At 39.6% G+C, this 19,718-nt stretch overlaps 1 protein-coding gene across 1 annotated transcript in view; it reads right to left on the bottom strand.

The window, feature by feature from the left end:
* LGSN (lengsin, lens protein with glutamine synthetase domain) overlaps positions 1-18,854 on the bottom strand; it is a 60,130-nt gene extending 41,276 nt beyond the window's left edge. The window contains exon 1 of the mRNA XM_058802734.1: positions 18,741-18,854. Within this exon, the coding sequence (XP_058658717.1) occupies positions 18,741-18,854 (114 nt within the window). The remainder of the gene's footprint in view (positions 1-18,740) is intronic.
* Positions 18,855-19,718: the final 864 nt, after the last annotated feature.

Below are 19,718 nucleotides of genomic sequence, written 5' to 3'. Positions count from 1 at the left end.
GAATGGGGCCCAGTGGGACAGGACCTGGTGGTGAAGGTCAGCAGCAGGTGACATGAGCCAGTGTGTGCCCAGGTGCCCAAGAAGGTCAATGACACCCTGGCCTGTACCAGTAATAGTGTGGCCAGCAGGACCAGGGCAGATTGTCCCTCTGAACTCAGCACTGCTGAGGCCAGAGGAGGGCAACAGAGCTGGTGAAACATCTAAAGAGTGAGTCTCATGAGAGGCAGCTGAAGGAGCTGGGAGTGTTTAACCTGGAGAAGAGGAGGCTCAGGGGTGACCATGCAGCTCTCTACCACTCTCTGAAAGGAGGTTGCAGCCAGGTGGGGCCTGGCCTCTTCTCTCAGGCAGACAGTGACAGGATAAGAGGAAATGGCCTCATGTTCCACCAGGGGAGGTTCAAACTGGACATGAGGAGGAATTGTTTCACAGAAGGGCTTGTTAAACAATGGAATGGGCTGCCCAGGGAGGTGGTAGAGGCATCATCCCTGGAATTGTTCACAAAATGACTGGACGTGGTACTTAGTGCCACAGCCTAGTTGACAACGTGGTGATCCATAAAAGATTAGACACCTTGATCTTGGAAGTCTTTTCCAATATAATTCTGTGAAATCATAGAATCACAGAATCACTAAGTTAGAAGAGACCTTCAAGATTATCGAGTCCAGCCCATGCCCTAACCCCTCAACTAAACCATGGCACCAGTCTTTTTTTTAAACAGATCCAGGGATGATGACTCTATCACCTCCCTGGACAGACAATTCCAGTGCTTTATCTCTCTTTTGTTAAAAAACTTTTTCCTAATATCCAGCCTATATTCCCCTTGGTGCAGCTTGAAGACTGTGTCCTGTCATTCTGTCAGTTGCTGCCTGGACAGACAGACACCAACACCCACCTGACTACAACCACCTTTCAGGAGATTGTAGAGGGCTCCTTTCTCTCTTTAGTTAAACTACTGTTAGTTCAGTAATATCCACTAATCTTCTTAATGGATGACTCTCATCCAAGCCCAAATTTCCACATATTTCGGCCTGACTCATCACTGTTTAAGTTGGAATTGTTCTGTCTCACTGTTTTTGCAAATACACTGCCAGTCTTTGCTTACTAATATTAATAGTTTTGCCATGGCTTCATGTCTCCTCCCTCAGTACCTTTCCAGCATCTGTGGGCAAAACCCAATATTTTCTGTCTGAGACAGACTGGAAGACTTATTGCCTCCTCCATGGAAGAGGAATCTTTGCTCCTCAGCAAAGCCAGTCACAGCTTTATCACTACTTGCTGCTGGGAGTACACTACAGCTGATCTAAAAAAGCCTTGGGAGGTGCTTGAGAATCAGAGCTGCTGGCAAGGCAAAGAAGTGGCAGTCACTCCCCGCCGCCTCCAAGAATTCACATTCTGTAAGGGGGATTTTCCTCTCATTTAAGCCTGAAAACATTCATGAGAGGAACAGTTTGTCCTCAAGTTGGCATAATGTTGCTTTAAACATTTGCCACTTACTGTTCTGCAAGCTGTTAAGCTTCCTGTGAAAGCAGTAAGATACCACAGAAGCACTCTTTTGTAAACAGAGTCCTACATAATTTTATTAAAGAATCATGGCAATACTTATCTGGGAACAAAACAAGGGGAAGTTGCATCACTATGTGGGCTGCAAATTAGGCAAGGGGAATTATTAGCCTAAATTACACAGAAGAACAAATTATATTCAGCCAAGAAGTGTTTTACAAGGAAGAAGATGAAAGAAAGTTGTAGCTTTCTATACAAGGAAAGATACAACTTTAATGATAAGCAAAAGAGATAGGATACACAGATTAAAAGAAAGGAAGGGTGTAATTTGATCTTAGTCCTGAGTTGTAATTACAATGTGAAATAATAAGAATACCAATGAAAATTTCAAAACACGCTTAAAAAGGCATAGAAATAAAGGAGAAATGCACTTACTACAAAGATTCTGGAGAACATTCCAAGTGAGCAAAAAGTCCCTTCTTTTCTAACTGTGCAAGGACACCAGTATCATACTCAGTAACATCAGTCCCTTGTTTTGCTAAGGCCATTTCTCTCCTTACCCAATAAACCATAGATCTTATTAGGAGTCTTGAATTATAACCCTAATTGCTATGTGCTTCACAAACCCCCACTGCTAACTATCCAGTTACAACACAAGAATTGACAGATAAACACAGATGAACATCATTTAGTGAATCCATGTGGTACCTTCTAGCCTAGAATCTCCATAAAAATGGGACAACATGCTGAAACTTTCTTATTCCCCATGACAGACATTGGTTGAAAAACACCTGCATCCTAACCACTACCATCTGCACTCTAAATGCATTTCTTGCAGGTTTCTGTTTTTCTGAGTGGATCTCAGTAAATGTAAAACAATGAGAATCCTGTACTTGTTTATATCTCTGCAAATGTGATCAGGCTCAGCCTGCTCAAGAGGTGGCAAGTAAACAGTGTAATAACCAGTTAAAGCACTGCACTACTTTACAGAAGGTTAAACATGCCCAGAACTCTTTTATACTGAAACTGGCTAGACCAAAATATCCAGAATGCCAGCACTAGTGACCACTCTTTGTCTCCAAAGCACTGTGGATTGCTTTCAAAGTGCCTGGAGGGAACAGTGTCTGTTCTGTACTAACTCCCAGGTAGTGCCCAAGAACTGCTGGGAGGAGTCTGAGCTGATCCAGCCCAAACCAGGGACAAGGTTAATGATCTAGCACTACAGATGACTGAGTTTATTACTCTGGAAGATTTAGAGTAAGAGACACCTCCCATGGCACTAACCTCAAGGAAGTCATGAGCAAGAATTAATCAGAAAACAATAGTGCTTTCAAGGATTTACTGCAAAAGCACATTCATTAGACTGCACCCCTGAATGTACCAGAGGCCAAAAACAGATCAATAGTCCAGAAAGAAACCTCCTAAAGGAGCTCTTGCTCAGCAGAACACTGCTTGGAAGGGCAAACTCAGGACTATAAGCTCAGAAAAAATCTTTGGTAAGTTTCTACAGCAAGGCAGTTGAGTGCTGCAGCAGGGGAGGCTGAGGAGGAAGACAAGGGCATCCCTATTTACAGACAAGACTGCACCAGAAGTGCCTGACTTACATAAGCAATTTGTTCTCTTGTTTGTGTAAGCAATTCAGCTAGACCACAAATACCATCCTGAGTACTCAGGTGAAAAGTACTTGCAAGTCATTCTTCTGAGAAAATGCTCTGAAAAGCAGAGCCCAAGGCTGTGACATCAACTGCAGACCTCTGTATGCCATGACTTGATGCTGGTGAGTCATGGCATGCATAAACCAGCAACATTTGAGAAGACCTTCATAACCAGGTCCAGTAAAATTTATTGTTCTAAATTTGCAATTAACTCAGTTTAAATTGACATAATTAGGAGAATCTGACTCATAGCCTTTTTATAAATGTATTTTTAAGTCTCATTTATAAGATAAATGCATCTTCTGTTTCTGAAATGACATAAATATTTTTTTTAATGAAGCTATGCTTCATTTCACCCAGTCAAGGAGTCAAACCCTAGTTTATTAGTACTTGGTCTATGTCTGGCTGAGAAATGAATCAATACCCTTAAATCCTGCCCTAAATGAACTTTTGTGCAAAGTTGTGTCTTACAGCACAGCTGAGGATTTACATCAACACACTGACTCAGATCCTGCCTGGAGCCACAACTGGATTTTTATTGCTGTTAGAGAGACCAGAGTCTTTCATCGGTCCCCTCCCTCTTTCTTTTTTTTCATATAAAACCACGAACTCTAATTCTAACCTGGACTGCAGAGCAGCTTCCCCGACGCCAGGGGAGCTGGCCTGGGGCTGGATGGGGCTGCAGGGAGCAGGGCAGGGCTGGCTCAGCAGCGTCAGGAGCTGTCGCTAGGCAGCGCAGGTAACCATGGATACCTGCATCCCCGGCGGCCCCGGCTTCTGAGATTACTCATTCATCTGCAAAAATACTTTAAAAAAAATAATTAATGTGTTACAATGCAACACTGTCTCTGCATAAATGTTGCTGTAATGACGAGATCCAATTTAACAGAACTTACTTTACTGGCACCTGGTTTTTGCTCCACCTGAAGACTCTGAGAACTCTAGGTCACAAAATAATGGAATCACAGAATAGTTTGGATAAGAAGAGACCCTAAGGGTCATATAGTTCCATGTCCCCTGCCACAGGCATGGACAGCTTCCACTGGACCAGGTTACTCAAAGCTTGATCCAGCCTGGCTTTGAACTCTTCCAGTGATGGGGCATGGTTTCTCAAACATTGTGAGCTGCAGCATTAGTGACAGAACCAAATCTCTGGCCAAGGGTCACATGTTTTTAAATCCTTCATTAGAGAAATACCCTGAAGCTTAAAATGCTACAAGAAAAGTAGTAGAGTTCCTTTACATAGAAATTGCCCAGTGAGATTGACTGTGCCTTCCCCAGCAGTCTGGCATTGGTGTTTGGTTGGAAGGTGTGATTACTGGCTGATTAATATCAAAGTTGCTAGTAATCATGTGCCCACAACTAATGCTCTCCCATCTTTCCCTTGTTGGAGGTTTCCAATTAGCAAAGGTGGCTCAGAAAGAGCAGCATCTTGGAGGCCACAGCAGCAGGACAAAGAGCAGCCAAGGTCACCAAGCACCTTCCTTTCAGCTCTTGCAGGAATGTGATTGTGTAAACACATGTGCACGATTTTAACAAAGCCAGAAAACCTCCAAAATCCTTTGAAGTCTGTGATCACTACACCCTGAGCAAAATTCCCTCCTAGCTCCAAGCCTGGGAACCTGTTCAACCCTGTGCTTATGTGCCTCATTGCACACATCACCTGCCATACTGGTATTGCCAGTCTCCTTCCGACCACTTCTTTCCCCTGATGCTGAACACTTGAGTCAATAAAATCAATCTGTAGTTAGCAAAGGCATTTACAGGAGCATGGATTTGTCCTTGCACAAGTGGTGTACCCAAAGTGATTAGCTCAGTCATTCCTGATGGGGTCTTGTAAACAAATTATTGATTCCTGGGTGTTTGAGCGATGTTGATTAGAATTAGAGTTTAAAGCAACTGCTCATCTTACTTCATCAGAAGAAATTGCAAAAAATGTATCAAGGAGATCAGTTGCTTAATAAAAAGTAATTTTTCTTATCTGTGATATGCTGGCTATTTAAAATATTACTGCAATGGAAGAAGCAAACCAAACAATGATAACACACATGCTATATATATAACCTGTCTTGCCTTAATTAAAGTAGTTTACTTTGTTTACTATTGGAATGAGGCAGGCCCTGTGACTTGCTTTAATCTGCTTATTCAACTTCTTTATTAAAATCACGCTTTTCAGCTGTGATCACTAAGCCAAATAATACACACTGTGAGCAAAAAGCTTATGAAAATCTGTATAAACTATTTTGATCAGTCTTAACAAAAAGTTGAATTTGGCTTCAAACAATGAACCTTTTTTTCTGTGAAGCCTTTTAGGAAATCCCACTGCAAAAATTCTCAAGCTTAAATGGTAGCTACTGAGGATACCATTTGCTTGCTGGAAACATTTAGAAAATTTGATTCACTGTGCATCGTAGAAAAACAGAGAAAGTAGAAAAAAATTTCTGGATTCAGTTGTACATTTGCAATACTGACACAGTCATAAACCACTCTTTGATCAGTTTTGTGGTTCAGCTTCACTGACGTCGACGTCCTTGGACAAAAGCACTTGTAAGTAGCTGCACAGTTTAATAGATTTTTCTTCATGAAGCCTAAATTTATATGCACATCTATGCAGTGTCCTTGCACTCTCACACATACTTACACAGTTAGCAGAGATTCTGATTTAGCAATCAGGAAAAGGCTTTCTCTCAATCAGAGTTGTTAAGAAGTTGAAGCCTGAGCAATGGAGTCTTTCATTGTAAATGATGCATCATGGAGAGTGAAAAGTTTTAGATTAGATAATTAGGATTAATATATTTTATGTTAAGATTACAGCCATCTAAAAACAACCCAAAGAGAGACTGGAACAAGACACACTTTAATGGATGCATATTATCAAAACCTATTTGATTTAGTTGATGGACTATAAATCACATGACAAATTCATTTTCACATGACTGCCCAGACTTTCTGCTTTAGACTGGCTCAGAAATGCCTTGGTCTTTCTCATAGTGTTACTGAATTTCTTCTCCCCAACCCAGTCAAAAGCAGAGTCACATCAGGAATAAATAATTTACTAAGTAAAAAAATTATATTCCTGAACATTGGAGCTGAAAATGCCTGTTTTCCTTATAAATCTGTGCCTTGAACTTGTTTGACTTTGGCCAGACAAGACACAGGAAACACTGCTCTTCACAAACTGCCCAAATGCTGCCCAAATGAAGTTTTTCATTCCGGGTTTCAGGCTCCCTTTTCATGCACATTCTAATAGAGTATACATTCCTGTTGCAGACTTTAACAGACTTCCTCTCCTCTAACTGTTAATTTATTTGCATAAATCTTGGGGCTTAATTATTTTAGAGATGTTTACCACTTTGTCAGAGTAGTAGAAATCAGACAGAACTTTCCAGTTATTAGGGAGGATTCAAAAAAGTCACCATATAGGCAGAATTACCTCAGCAGATGCAGTTGCACAAAGCTCATTTATTTTTGACAAACAAAAAACCCAAATTTAAAAAAAAAAATTACAGTTTTGGATTCCAAGATTGTTTTATTTTTATTATGATCTGGCTTTGACTTCTTTGCACCATTATCACCTGGGAAAGCTTTGAAGACTGATTCTTGGTTCAGATTCCCCAGTGACAACTATTAATCTCTTCTTATCTGAACTGTCTCTTAAAGGATGGAAAGCTTCTTTCTCACATCATCTCTTCGTTATTACCTATTCACAGAAGTGTTGGAGTTGGTTCTGAATGCTAAGGAGGATCATCTCAGCTTGCTAATGAGGACAAACACAACATCAGTACAACTGTGACTAGCTTTAGAATAATTTTCTGAGGTGATAAAACTGGTTCTTTACACAAAAAGGTGCTGAATATTCCCACAGGGGAAAAGCTAGTTCATGTGTTTCTCGTACATCTCTGCAATATTTATTTTTGAACACAGTGTTGGAACACAGAGTTCATACAATGTGATCAAGTGAGTGCTTTTACATTTTAAACTGCATTAAATGGATCCTATTTCACTTCTACTGAGCTTGTGGCTGAGAACAAATTAGATTTCTCCCCAAGAAAATGCCTGGAATTGTCTGTTTTTCTTAGTAATTTATTTCACTACTTAATGTCCTTCAATTTAATAGACCAGTATCTGTAATAAACTGCATTATTAACATCTGTTTTCACATTTTCCCTATGGGGTTCAATGAAGCCCAGCACTATGATGCATAGTTTGTGAAATACAACAGTTCATGGACAAATTCAAGCACACTAGAGTAAGGGTGGCCAAAATTGATCCCACCCATCTAAAATCTGGATTTTGGGGCTGAATGTGCCTGGACCAGAAGTGACTTCTCGTGCTACTTAGATTCCCTCACCTGCAAGCAATATTACAGCTGCTGGACACAAACAGGACCCTCAGGCCTTGTGTATACCAAGTTTTTCCACATTTGTTGCCTTACAGAGTGCAGTAGCCTGGGAGGGCAAACACAAGGGCCCACACGTCTGCAGCAGTTCTTTCCCAGTCCCTGATCTGAGTTCTACAATATCCACTTCAGGGACATGGAATAAAAAGCACAAACAGTATTGGGAATACACATTTCCTCATTTCACATGACTTTTTGTCTTCCTAGGTCTATGGATTTTTTGCAGTCTTTTTGGCATAGATCCAACTTCATCTGCACTGTTGATTATCTGCCAGCCTGGTGCTTCCCAAAACTCTGAGACAAGGAAGATGTGGGTTCATCATCTCCTAGAACAAAGGTGATGGCCAAGTTCTTGCATTTCTTGGGCAAGTGCTCTAATTCCCTAGCTGCTGAGCAATGGCAAGTATTTCTTCAAATGCAACTCAGGGCTGGGAAATTCCAAGGTGATGTTCCTGCCTGCAATGAGTCCATGACAAAGTTTCAGCCTCTAAACAAAGTGTAGTGTAGATGACCAAGTTGTGCCTTGTGTCCATCCTGCTGAAAATAGTTTTTAGATCTTAGGAAAACTCTAACTTTTCTTCAGAGGTAAAAAGCAACTCTGGCTCATATGACAAGCACAATGTAAAATTGCCAGAGCTTGACTCCTCAGTGATGGGTCCACTATAGTGGCAAAGTAACAACCTCCCATCTAAGATATTTAGCAACAGTATGATGTGGCAACAAATGAAGAGTGGTCTTTTCTGTCAACTGTAAAAAAGTCTAAAACACCTATCGATTCTCAATTAGACTACAAGGAAAAGAAACTTAGGAAAAAATTTTCTGCTCTGTTGATTGATTAAAATTTTGTAGCTTATCTTTTGAGGCTTTCTTTGTGTAGGTTGCTGACTTTGGCAGGAAGGTGTCTGGCATCTTGTAGGAGTGCCATCTGACTTAAAGGAAGAATTTTTAAGAAATCATAGAATCTTAAAGGTATAGAATCATTAAAGTTGGAAAAGACCACCAAGATCATCAAATCAGACATTTGAGCAAACACCACCTTTTCAACTCAACGATAGCACTAAGTGCCTTGCCCAGGTATTTCTTGAACACCCCATGGGATGGTGTCAACCTCCCTGGGCAGCCTGTTCCAACATTTGTGGTCACCCTTGTAGTAGTTTGAAAGCAAACCAGTGGGAGATCACAAGTCAGAAATACAATTTAATAGGAAAATTAAAATAAATGCAAAAATACAGAATCGCTTGCAGAGTAAAACCTGGCACCCTGTTGGTCAGGGTGTTGGTAGCAGTCTGATTAAATGGTGGCTGCAGTCCTCCTGGAGTGACTGTGGTTCACAGATGTGGTTGTGTTGAAGCAGTGATCCTGTAGAAGAGTTTGATCTTCCTCTAAAGGTCCAGTGGTGGTTATGAGACTCTTGTACTCTGGGAATTCACTGGATAAGGCTGTTGTGGTGTTCTAAATCTCGGAATATATCCAGATAGAAATGCTTGGCTCCTCCCCCTAGGCAGAACATCTCACAATTGGATGATGTAATTTTCATCAGCCATGCAGTGACAATCAATCGCCCATTAACAGAAGTTGTCTTCCTGGAGGGAGGATGGGTCATGGAAGAGATAAAGAGCACTGCTCCACCTGGTTTTAACAGCTGGCCCATTGATAGAAGATATACCCCAGAGTTATCAAAGATGACTTAAGAAGGAGATAGAGAACAATGCCCCATTTGGTTTTAACAGCTTATGAAGATGGTGATAGAATACTTACCTTTGGGTACATCTTACATTGTAACCTAAGACAACCTCAATGAAGAAATTCTTCCTGATGGCCAGCCTGAATTCCCCTGGCAGAGCTTGTGTCCATTTTCTCTTGTCCTATTGCTGGCTGCCTGGAAGAAGAGGCTGACTCCTACCTGGAATAAAACCTCCTTTCAGGCAGTTGTAGAAAACAGAAAGGTTTTCCCTGAGCCTCCTCTCCTCCAGGCTAAACAACCCCAGCTCCCTCAGCTGCTTCACACAGGACCTGTGCTCCTTTGCTTTTCTCTGGGCTCACTCCAACCCCTCTGTCTTTCTTCCAGTGAGAGGCCCAGAATTGGACACAGCACTTGAGGTGTGACCTCACCAGTGCTGGTGCCAAGAACAGAGGGACAGTCCCTTCTCTGGACCTGCTGGCCACTCTGTTACTGATACAGGCCAGGATGTCATTGGCCTTTTTGGCCACCTAGGCACACACTGGCTCATGTTCAGCTGCTGTTGATCAGCATCCCAGGGCTTTTCTGCTGGGCCCCTTTCCAGCCACTCTGCCCCCAGCCTGTAGTGGTGCCTGGGGTTGTTTTGACACAAGTGCAGGACTCAGTACTTGTATTGCACCTCATACTGTTCTTCTTGGTACATCAACGCAGTCTCTCCAAATCCTTCTGCAGGTGATAAATCAGATTAAATTTTCATCGGTGAAAGAATTCTTTATTGGTATGGGCGATTTTGAATCTGTCCTGATATTTTATTCTTTATAAACAGAAGTGGAACACAATAAAGACAAGCAAATATTCTAGTTTTGTATGTAAAAGCATCTGATATGTATTTGTATGTATAAAGTATTTATATACACATAAGGTAAAAGGAGGTAAAAATAATCGTTCCCTAACTAGCCATCTTAAATTAGGAGTCAAGTTCATACATTTCACCAGAAAAATAAGATACTGAGAAATCTGGAGGATGAGCGATTGGCAGTTAAAATTTACTTAAATCACATTGCAAGATAACGGTTGTATAATGTTCTTCTTTGATGTAGCTTATTTTTCTGCTTGACACATCTGTTAAGCTGTAAATTCAGAAGTACTCTTAGTGAGAATCTGAATACTCATCACCACCTAATTTGCTAGGGATCACAGGAAAGTACATTTGTATTCCACTATATTATACCACATCTCAAACATACATATTGAAGTTTAGGTCACAAAGTATATGACAGTGAAAAGATAGCATTACAAATTTAACAAATTAGACAGTACTGATCTTTTGTTAGATGGTTGAAAACATTGCCAGTCCCAGGCTGGTCGTCTGTCAGTCTGTAGGAGGCTGTTGGTGAAACCTGTGAGCAATCCCCAGTTGACTTCAGGCAAAGGTGTTAGGGCTGGTATCACCTCTGTCATGGACTATTTTGTCAGTCTTGTTTGAAATTAGATTAGAAATTGAATCCACAAGTGTTTTGGCAGCCAAGTCATAGAGAATTAAATAGCACATTTGGGGCCATTAATGGCTTCAGCTGAGACAGGTTCAGAAGAGACATTTTCCCACAGCCTGATTGATGCCTTTCACGTAATTTAAGTTCCTCATCCAAAGAGTCTGAGCTTTCTGCAGGCAAAAATTTGTACTGGAATGTGATTTGAGTACCTTCCTGAGGTCAGGAAAGAAAATTTTTTTTTTTTTTTTTTTGCTAAACAATCGTCTCCCGTACCTGAAAGTTTTCTAAATATTTTTTTTCTTGGTTTATTAAAGCAAATGGGACCACATGTGGTCATATTAATGGGCTGTGACAGTATATGGTACAAGGAACTTTCCTTCCAGGATTTAAATGCTGGTGCAAAGTTGGGGTATCATTTTCTAAATCACCTGCACACACATGACCCCATCAGGCACAGTGCACTCCAGGGTTTATGGCAGAACAAAGCACCAGAGTTACTGATGCAGAAACGGATTAGAGAAAAGCAAAACAGTGCTGAAGAAACACCACTGTTGCTGGTGGTCAAAGAAATTACTTTAGAGCAGCTTTCCTCATCATCCAGACCTGGATATTAAACTGCTTTTATAAATGCTTCTGCCATAGCACATCCCTGGTCAGCATACACTGAGCTCTGCAGAACACTGCTTGACTCATTTTGTTACACTTTTTTACTGCTTTTTTTTCTTTCAGGTGGACATAGCTTTTTTTTTTATCCAACGTTTCAACATGACAGTATTAGATTATGCAAAGCAAGGAATTAGTCAATAAAAAGTGGCATTTAAACATTCTGTGAATAAAACACGCCCACTCTTGGGTTTTTGGTTTTTTTTAACTATGAAAAGACTATAATCTCTGCAGGGCTACTTTATATTTTGTAATTTTTTTTCAATTCTGGCAAGAATTTGCCCTTGAAATTACCAGTTCCAGCTACAAAGAGACCTGAAACCTGTGTTCAGATGCCCTGGGACACAGCCAATGCAGAGAGGTCAGTTGGGAGCCCGGGATGGCCCCAGCACAGGGAGCACTCCGTGAATAGACACAGCCCCATGAGTAGGACACAGCCCCACGGGAGCAGGACCTCAACGGCCCAGGATGGCCCCAGCACAGGGAGCACTCCATGAACAGACACAGCCCCCGAGAGCAGGGACCTGAACAGCCACAGCACGAGATGGACCAGGCCCAGGGGCCACCCAGTGCTCAGCCAGGAGCAGCAGGGTCCATCCAGGCCACCAGCCCCCTGCAGGAGAGGTCTAAGGTCCATCCAGGAGACAGGCACACCTGCTCCACACCTCAGGCCCAGGAGAAATAAAGGGCAGGGGTCCCTGGGGGAAGGGTGAGGGTCCCAGGGAAGGCGCATCAGGGCCATTAAAGTCAGTTCATGCCCCGACATGTCTCACCATGAAACAGCAGCAACACTTATTACAAGTCTTTTCTATTGCAGTTTTCCTACAAGTGAAAAAATAATCAGTCCCAGGGCTACACCAGTATCAGTGTTATCAAAAGCATCTTACAAGTTTGACAGTAGAAAGTTTTATCTGATATTACATTTCATCTATCTTGAAAACCTTCTAAATGACTATTCTATATCTTTGTACTAGATCTATCAACACAGGACATAATTTCTTATCGTGCCATGTATTAAACTATTATTATCTATCCCATATAGATGTTTCAGTTAAGGTCTATGCTGCTGGGGTTGTGCAAGTATAAAATAGAAAGCAACTTTTTGCCTCAGCAGAAGTTCTTTAAACTTCTTTAAATAGCACAAGGCACTCTAATAAACAAAGCATATTAAATACAGTAAATTGTGGGGGGAAATGGAAAAGAAAAGACAAAGGAAGTAAAATTGTACATTAACAAAAGGCAGCAAAATGAACTTGCATCATTTTGGTTTGATTCTTCAGTTGAGAATCATACCTAGTTGTCAGAAACCTCCTCTGGATGTTTATTTCCAGTTATATTTCTGGAACACTGTTTCTGTTCAGTATAAAATTCAACTTGCACAATTATTTCCTTTTTTTTTTTTCTTTTTCTTTTTTTTTTTTTTTTATTCTTTGTTTTATTTCTTTTCCATCAAAAATTTTCTAGTAATAAGAATTCCTGGCACTGCATTTAAAACCAAAAAATGTTCTTAATTGCCTTAGGATCTGACCTGGCATTACTCAATGTCCCCACCGCTGACTGGCTAAGGCAGTGTTTTGCAGTAATGGAAAATATGTACAGGTCTGCTGCTTTTGAAGAGAAGCAGCCAAGGAATGTGAATTTTACAGGAGATACTCTGCTTTTCTGAGATGAAATGGGAACACAAATGTCTCTGAGATACTCTCAAATTCTACACATCTGCAAATCTGGGGGAGGAAATTTATATTAGTTACAAATCTTTAGCATTTACAGAAGATAAACATAATAAGTGCCCTGCCTAAATAATCTGATGACCATAGTAAATATCTGGTCTGCTAGATACCCTTAACTTGTAAATAGCCTCTAGAAAAAGGTAGAACTAGAGAAAATGAAATCACTCCCAACCCCAATGTATGCTAAAAAGAAATGTTCTAAAGTCAGCCAAAAGGAACCACTTTTTTAAAAAATAAAAGGCAGTCTGATCTCTTTTGTGGAGATTTGATTCCTTTCTTAAACCAGTAGTTGAGTTCATCTATCCCCAGAGATCAAAAGCTAAGACTTACCCATGGATGGCTTGTTTTAAAAACCACATTTAAAAAAAAACTAGGCAGTGAGGCTTATATTCAAAACAAATGAAAATTGAGGACATAAATCTATCCTTTACATTTTATGCATGAACATCAATTTGATGCCACATTTCTTTTAGCAAGGTGGAGGTGCAACCTCAGCATCATCCATCGCTTGAGGAAATTCAAGCCCAAATAATTTTGGATTGTACCCTGAGCACCCAACAATGGACTAACTTGATAAAAAGAGTACTTGCCATCATTCTTGCTCTAGTTGTCATTGTACACAGAAGAACATAGTGATCTGGCCACAAAACACAAATGCATGAGGGAATATGACAAAATAGGCATAGACACTCTTCTGGGCAAACAAGAGAGCAACCAGAGCTCTGAGCACTGATACTTTCCCAGAGGAAAACATAATATATTAAAACATTATTAAAAGATAATACATGTTTTACATATATTACCTATGATGCTCCAGGATCAACATTCATCACAGAAGCACTTCAAAATTCAGGTCACTCTTCTGCCAGTGCACTATCTAATTATTACTCGTGGGGTCAAGATCTCTATTGTCTTCAGTCTTCACAGCCCAGTGAAATGGTCTTCATTCTCCAAATGCTTTATTTCCAGAAAAGGAATGAGCAGAAAAATTTGTTGCTCATATCACTGTCCACAGTGGGCTGAAAGCAGACTGCATCAGAGCAGATAGGAATTATCCTTTCCTGGGATTTGCACAACTTTTAGACATACTGTAGCATCACTCCTACAATAACTGAAAATAAAACAATTATTATAAAGAATATGAATAAAATATTTAATAATGATACATTCCCTGAAATCTGAAATGAAAAAATTCTGACTATTTTTGTTGGGATCTTTACTGACTTTCTGTTCTTGTGCTCCTATATGTGCTGGCCTTATTCCCACAAATCATCCTCAGACTAAGTGGGTCTCATCTGCCCATAACATCTGTACCTGACTGAAGGGCAGGGAGCTTACAGCACTGCTTCTCACAGCAGGAGGAAAATTCCAGGCAAATTAAGGCTTTTGGACTCTTTGATACCTTAGGCTCTATTATAGTTACTTTTGGCAGGAGGAGGATAAAGTGTAGTAAAAATCTTGGGATTTACTGGTCCCAGAAATAAACATAAGGAGGTCAAATGCATAGCTCTACAGAGTCCAGCACAGTCATGGATGTCAGATGATATTTTAGAAACCAGGTATCCCCAAAGTCAGCTTGTATATTCCAAAAATATCAGTAACAAGTACAAGGGCAAAAGTTACTCAGTTTTAGATTCAAACTATTGCAGACTGACTGCTGAGATGCTTGTGCATGTAACTGGGTTAGAAAATATTCCACTGTAAAAACTTCTGGAATTCTGAATGCTTTTCTGAGAGAACAATATATGTGAATACTTACAGGTCTCCAAAATTTTTTCCTGGTGCGAATCAAGCACGCTGTTTTTGCACAGTGAAGCCAAGACACACTTGGTACCTATTTCCTGAAGTTAATGTGCAGAAAACATACATTCACATTTTGTGTCATCTCTCCTTGTCTGTTATCCCATGATCCCAAATGGGCTGCTTTTATCAATGTGCACCAGTATGTCTACCCCATAAGGTAAAGAGCAATAAAGGAAATCAAGAGAGGACTACAGGAATAAAGAAAGAGTATCTCTGTTTGGTAAACACAGTATCTTGTGGAGCCAAGAATATAAAATACAGAAACTGTAGTTCTGGTGCCCAAGAAAATGGAAGAGGTTAATCAGAATCTCAATCAGCCTAGCTTCCCATAAGTTTGAAGAGCCCTTTTTTAGGGTAGCTTTCTATGAAGCTGACCAGTCTCAGGAAACTTCTGTTAATAATCAAGACAGTTGCAGTGATGCACATACTGACATTTATCTCTGTCTCTGGTTACAGTGATATCCAAGCCCTCAAAATTGGTAGCTGCTGTAAATCTCTAGACATTTCCTATCTGAGTAATTATTAAAAAAAAAAAAAAACATTTCCCATCTTTCATCCTCCCATGTTAATCACCTACAGGGTTGCTTAGCCCACTGAATCACAGACAGGCAATCAGCTGAATGCATTACTTAGAGATACTAAAAAACCAACTTTCTGCTACTCCTTTAAGCTTTTCTCCATGACAGATTAGAGTCTGGCTGGTTTCAAGTCAGGACTTTTGAAAAGTCCAAGCATGGATGAATTCTACCCCCAATCTAGAGATACAAATTATTTCTATTATCATGAACAATAATTATCTCAATGAATCAGTATTTAATCTTCTCAACAAATTTAGATAGAAGCTTTTCAAAAGATTCTGTCACAAGAGCTCTTTTAAAAAAAGTTCAGTGTCAAGAGAGGAAGAAGGAAATTCCTCTCATGGTAACTAGTCAAAGAACAATCAATTACTACTAGAAAGAAATGGCAGATTTTTCATAGAGAAGGAAGGCGCCATAAGAGCCCCTCATGTATCTGTGTTTAGACATATGATATTAAATATATTCTTAAATGATCTGGTTAAAAAGTAAAAAGAGAGGAAAAAAATCTCCAAATGGAGCAAAATTACAAGAATCAGCACTGGAAATAACAAGGAAAAGTTTCAGAATGGTCTTATATGCTCCCATATATACATGATAGAGGGACAAATAAATATCATCATTCATGAAAGCAAATCCATATCTATCATTGTGAAGGAGAACAAACCATAAGGCCACAAACTTAAATTTATAAATACTAGAATTCAAATGACCATGAGGAAAGTGATCCTGGATGTAGATCTTGTCTAAAGTTTTCTGTTAAAAAATGTTAAAGCAAAAAATAGAATATCAAGAACTATTATGAAACCAGTGAAGAATCAAATGGAAAAAAGGTTCTGTGATGGTACCACTAAGAGACACAGTAAAATCAGAAAATAAATATAATTGGAATTGTTTTGGAATTAAATAAACTAAGATTTATGGGGAAAAATGGGGAAATTTCAGATAATTATGAAAGAAAAAAAATTATGAAATTAGAGAGAAGCATACAGAAACTGTTAAAGGCATTGAGAGGGTGAATAGGAAATAGCTATTTATTGTTTCCCTATTTATAACATAAAGACAAGGTGGAACACAATGAAATTACCAGGCAACTGGTTCAGAGCAAAAGGAAGTATCTTTTCATGCAACACATAATAAAACTGTAATACTCATTGCTACAGGATGTTGTGAATGCCCGAAATATATAGGCTTAAAAAGAAATTAGACAAAATTAATGGATGAATTAATGCAAGATCTCCATTCTGGAAGTCCCAAAGCTTCAGACTGGTAAAACTTATAACCATGGGAAAAATTAATTATGCCCTTGTATTTCTCAAAATATCTACTAGTAGCCACTGTCAGAGACACATCAGTGAGCTAGGTAGATCTAACAAAGTTGTTCTTCAACACAAGAATTCAACTCTTTTTTTTGTTGGAAGCACGAACTTCACTCATATTCTAAAATGAGAAATTTTTTTTTAAAGTCATGGTAAGACTTTATATTAGTGGCTAGATAGTGATTGGATAGTGGTTGCAAGCTAGTGGTGAAAATACTGGTTTGATGTCTCAATTCTGGCACTGAGTAGAAGCTTTTGTCATTTGATGGCTGATTTGTATGATGGGGTCAGTCTGATTCCCAGAAATGAGATGATTCCACCCAAAAACCATGCTCACAAATAAGACTCTGAGTGAAAAGCCCATTAATTCAGTATACTTCAGCCCTCTTCATTAGCAGGACACATGGATTGGGGTACATCAACAGGCCTACACTGACAGCCTTGTGTGTAAGGCTGGCACTGGAAATCTTGTATGCAAGATCTTAGGAGCTTCTGTAAACCCTCAGTAATGTAACAGAAGAGTAATTTTCCAAAGATTATTGATATTATTCAGGATTATTCCCTGCACCTAACTGGCTTTCAGGACTGGGGCCCTTGTCTAATTTTATGTAGTGTAGGGAATGAAAATTTAAGGCCATTTCTCCTTTCCAAAAGAGCTCCAATCTAGAGCATAGCAAGGGACAAGATAGGTATTAGTGAAGGGAATATGAATGGAGCCCATGTTAGTAGACTTCATTCCTTTGAGTGATGAGGCTGAACTGGAGTTTTGCCTATTCTTTTAGTATGTGATTTCCTAATAGATAGGAAGGCATTGTGCTGTTGAATAGCTGTTAAAGGGAAGGTGATAGGGTAGGCAAGAAAAGGGAAAAGAAGCAGAGATTCTTTCACAGCTTTATTACTAATGCTTAGTTTATAGGATGCCTCCTAAACATAGTGAAGGGCTTAGAAACTATTGAAAACCAATCATAGAATCACAGAATATGAGATAGAAGAGACCCACAAGGATCATCGAGTCCAACTCCTGGCCCTGCAGAGCTCCAACCCAAGACTCACACCTTGTGCCTCAGAGCACTGTCCAAACACTTCTTGAGCTCTCTCAGGCTTGCTGCTGTGACCACGGCCCTGGGGACCTGTCCCAGTGCCCAACCACCCCTGGGTGAAGAACCTTTTCCTAGGATCTGACTGAAATCTTTCCTGACACAACCTCAGCCATTCCCTTGGGTCCTGTCAGTGGTCACCACCTTTGGATGGTGACTCTCTAATAATTTAACAACTTTCTTATATTGCAGCAATCAAAACTGCACACAGTACTCAAGGTGAGACCACATAACTAGTTCAGAAAAGACAGTATTACTGAGACTTCTTGCTAATAATCAACAATTAGTTTTTCCATGCTGTGTAACTCCTTTTTTTTTGTCTGCATGGTTTTCATTAGAGTGTGCTTTCTCCTTGACTATTGTGAGAAAGTATGGTAATAATCATTTTGTGGAATATAACTGTTTGTCTTCAATGTTGTTAAATAGCCTTGCTTGGAAGGCAGGCAGATTGCAGGACGTGGATTCTGAGGTGTATTTTGCTCTGCAGAAACCATTACTAGCTGTTCAGATATCACAGATGATAAACCAGATATAGACACACAAGGAATTTTAGATAGATCAAATTTAGATGGTTTCAACACTGACAAATCCATACCTACAAGATTCCATGAGAATAGGACAAATAAGGCTGTTTAATAATAGTTTAGCAAGATTTTGTTGCTAAATATATTGGGAAGAGACAATCTCTTGATACTTGTTAAATTCCAGATAGTCTGAGACGTGACTGGGATTCTTTCTGCCACTTTGTGCTTACTGCACAGCATTGTTGTAATTCAGGCACCAGATCACTCTAAGTTTGGCATCAATGTCAAATTTTTTACTTACTGCTGAAATGGGGCTATGAAATCTGATGTCCAGAAGAATAGGCAGCAGTGGGAGGATGCCAGGAACTGTTTGCACAGACATGGTGTGGGGGTTAGATTTCATGGTGATCAGCATTTGAAAGACAGCAGCAAGCAGCTAATTGTCTATAAATGACTGTATTCACCCATTCCACAGGGCAAATTCTAAGCTAATGATACTTAAATTCAATAGCCTGCTACACAATCAGACAGACTACAAATTAAATCTTTTAAAATTACAGCTTTCTCAAAACAAAGCAAACAAATAAATGAGAGAAAATAATGTTTTCATTTGTAGTGTTTGCACGTTGATAGATTACTGAGGGTTAGATTGACTCAAATGCCACTTAACACTTCTGTACTCGAAATAATGGATTTATTTAGCTGAAATATTGTAAGGGGTTTTCACTCCAGCTATCCATTTCTGCCCTCTTGGGAGATAACTGCTTACTTTGCACAAAGTTGCAAGACCAGCATACCACTAAATGTTTTGAACACATTTTCTTGATTCAGTTGTTTTTTCTAGTTTTGCTATTACTTGTTACTTAGAATTGAAGTGCATCTGCAAAAGGTGTTAATTTTGCTATGCAAATTTTTAGTAGGCTGATACATCTATAAAACAGCCAATAATATATTTCAATCCTATTTCTTATTCTCTCAAAGAATATGAAGACATCACTTTCCATTAAACTTCTGTCTTGAACCTTCCCCATTGGTCTGAAATAAGGTTGTTCATCAGTTTTATGTTTCTATCCTGCTGTGTCTTCTATGCCTTGAGAGGCACACAAATAAACCATTCAATCTTGTGTATACCATGGAGGTGTTTCTGCTTGTACTTTGGCTACACTTTATTGTCTTTGCCATGTAATAATTGCTTATGCAAACTCTTTGAAACCAGTCCCCAAGCAAAGGAGTAAGGCAACCATCTTGCCTCCCATTTTTTTACTGTTAGGTTTTTAAC

This window comes from Ammospiza caudacuta, chromosome 3 (assembly GCF_027887145.1).
Source record: "Ammospiza caudacuta isolate bAmmCau1 chromosome 3, bAmmCau1.pri, whole genome shotgun sequence".
Taxonomy (NCBI): Eukaryota; Metazoa; Chordata; class Aves; order Passeriformes; family Passerellidae; genus Ammospiza; species Ammospiza caudacuta.
Note: the sequence above shows the minus strand (reverse complement) of the source record. Positions and strands in the feature narration are given on the sequence as shown.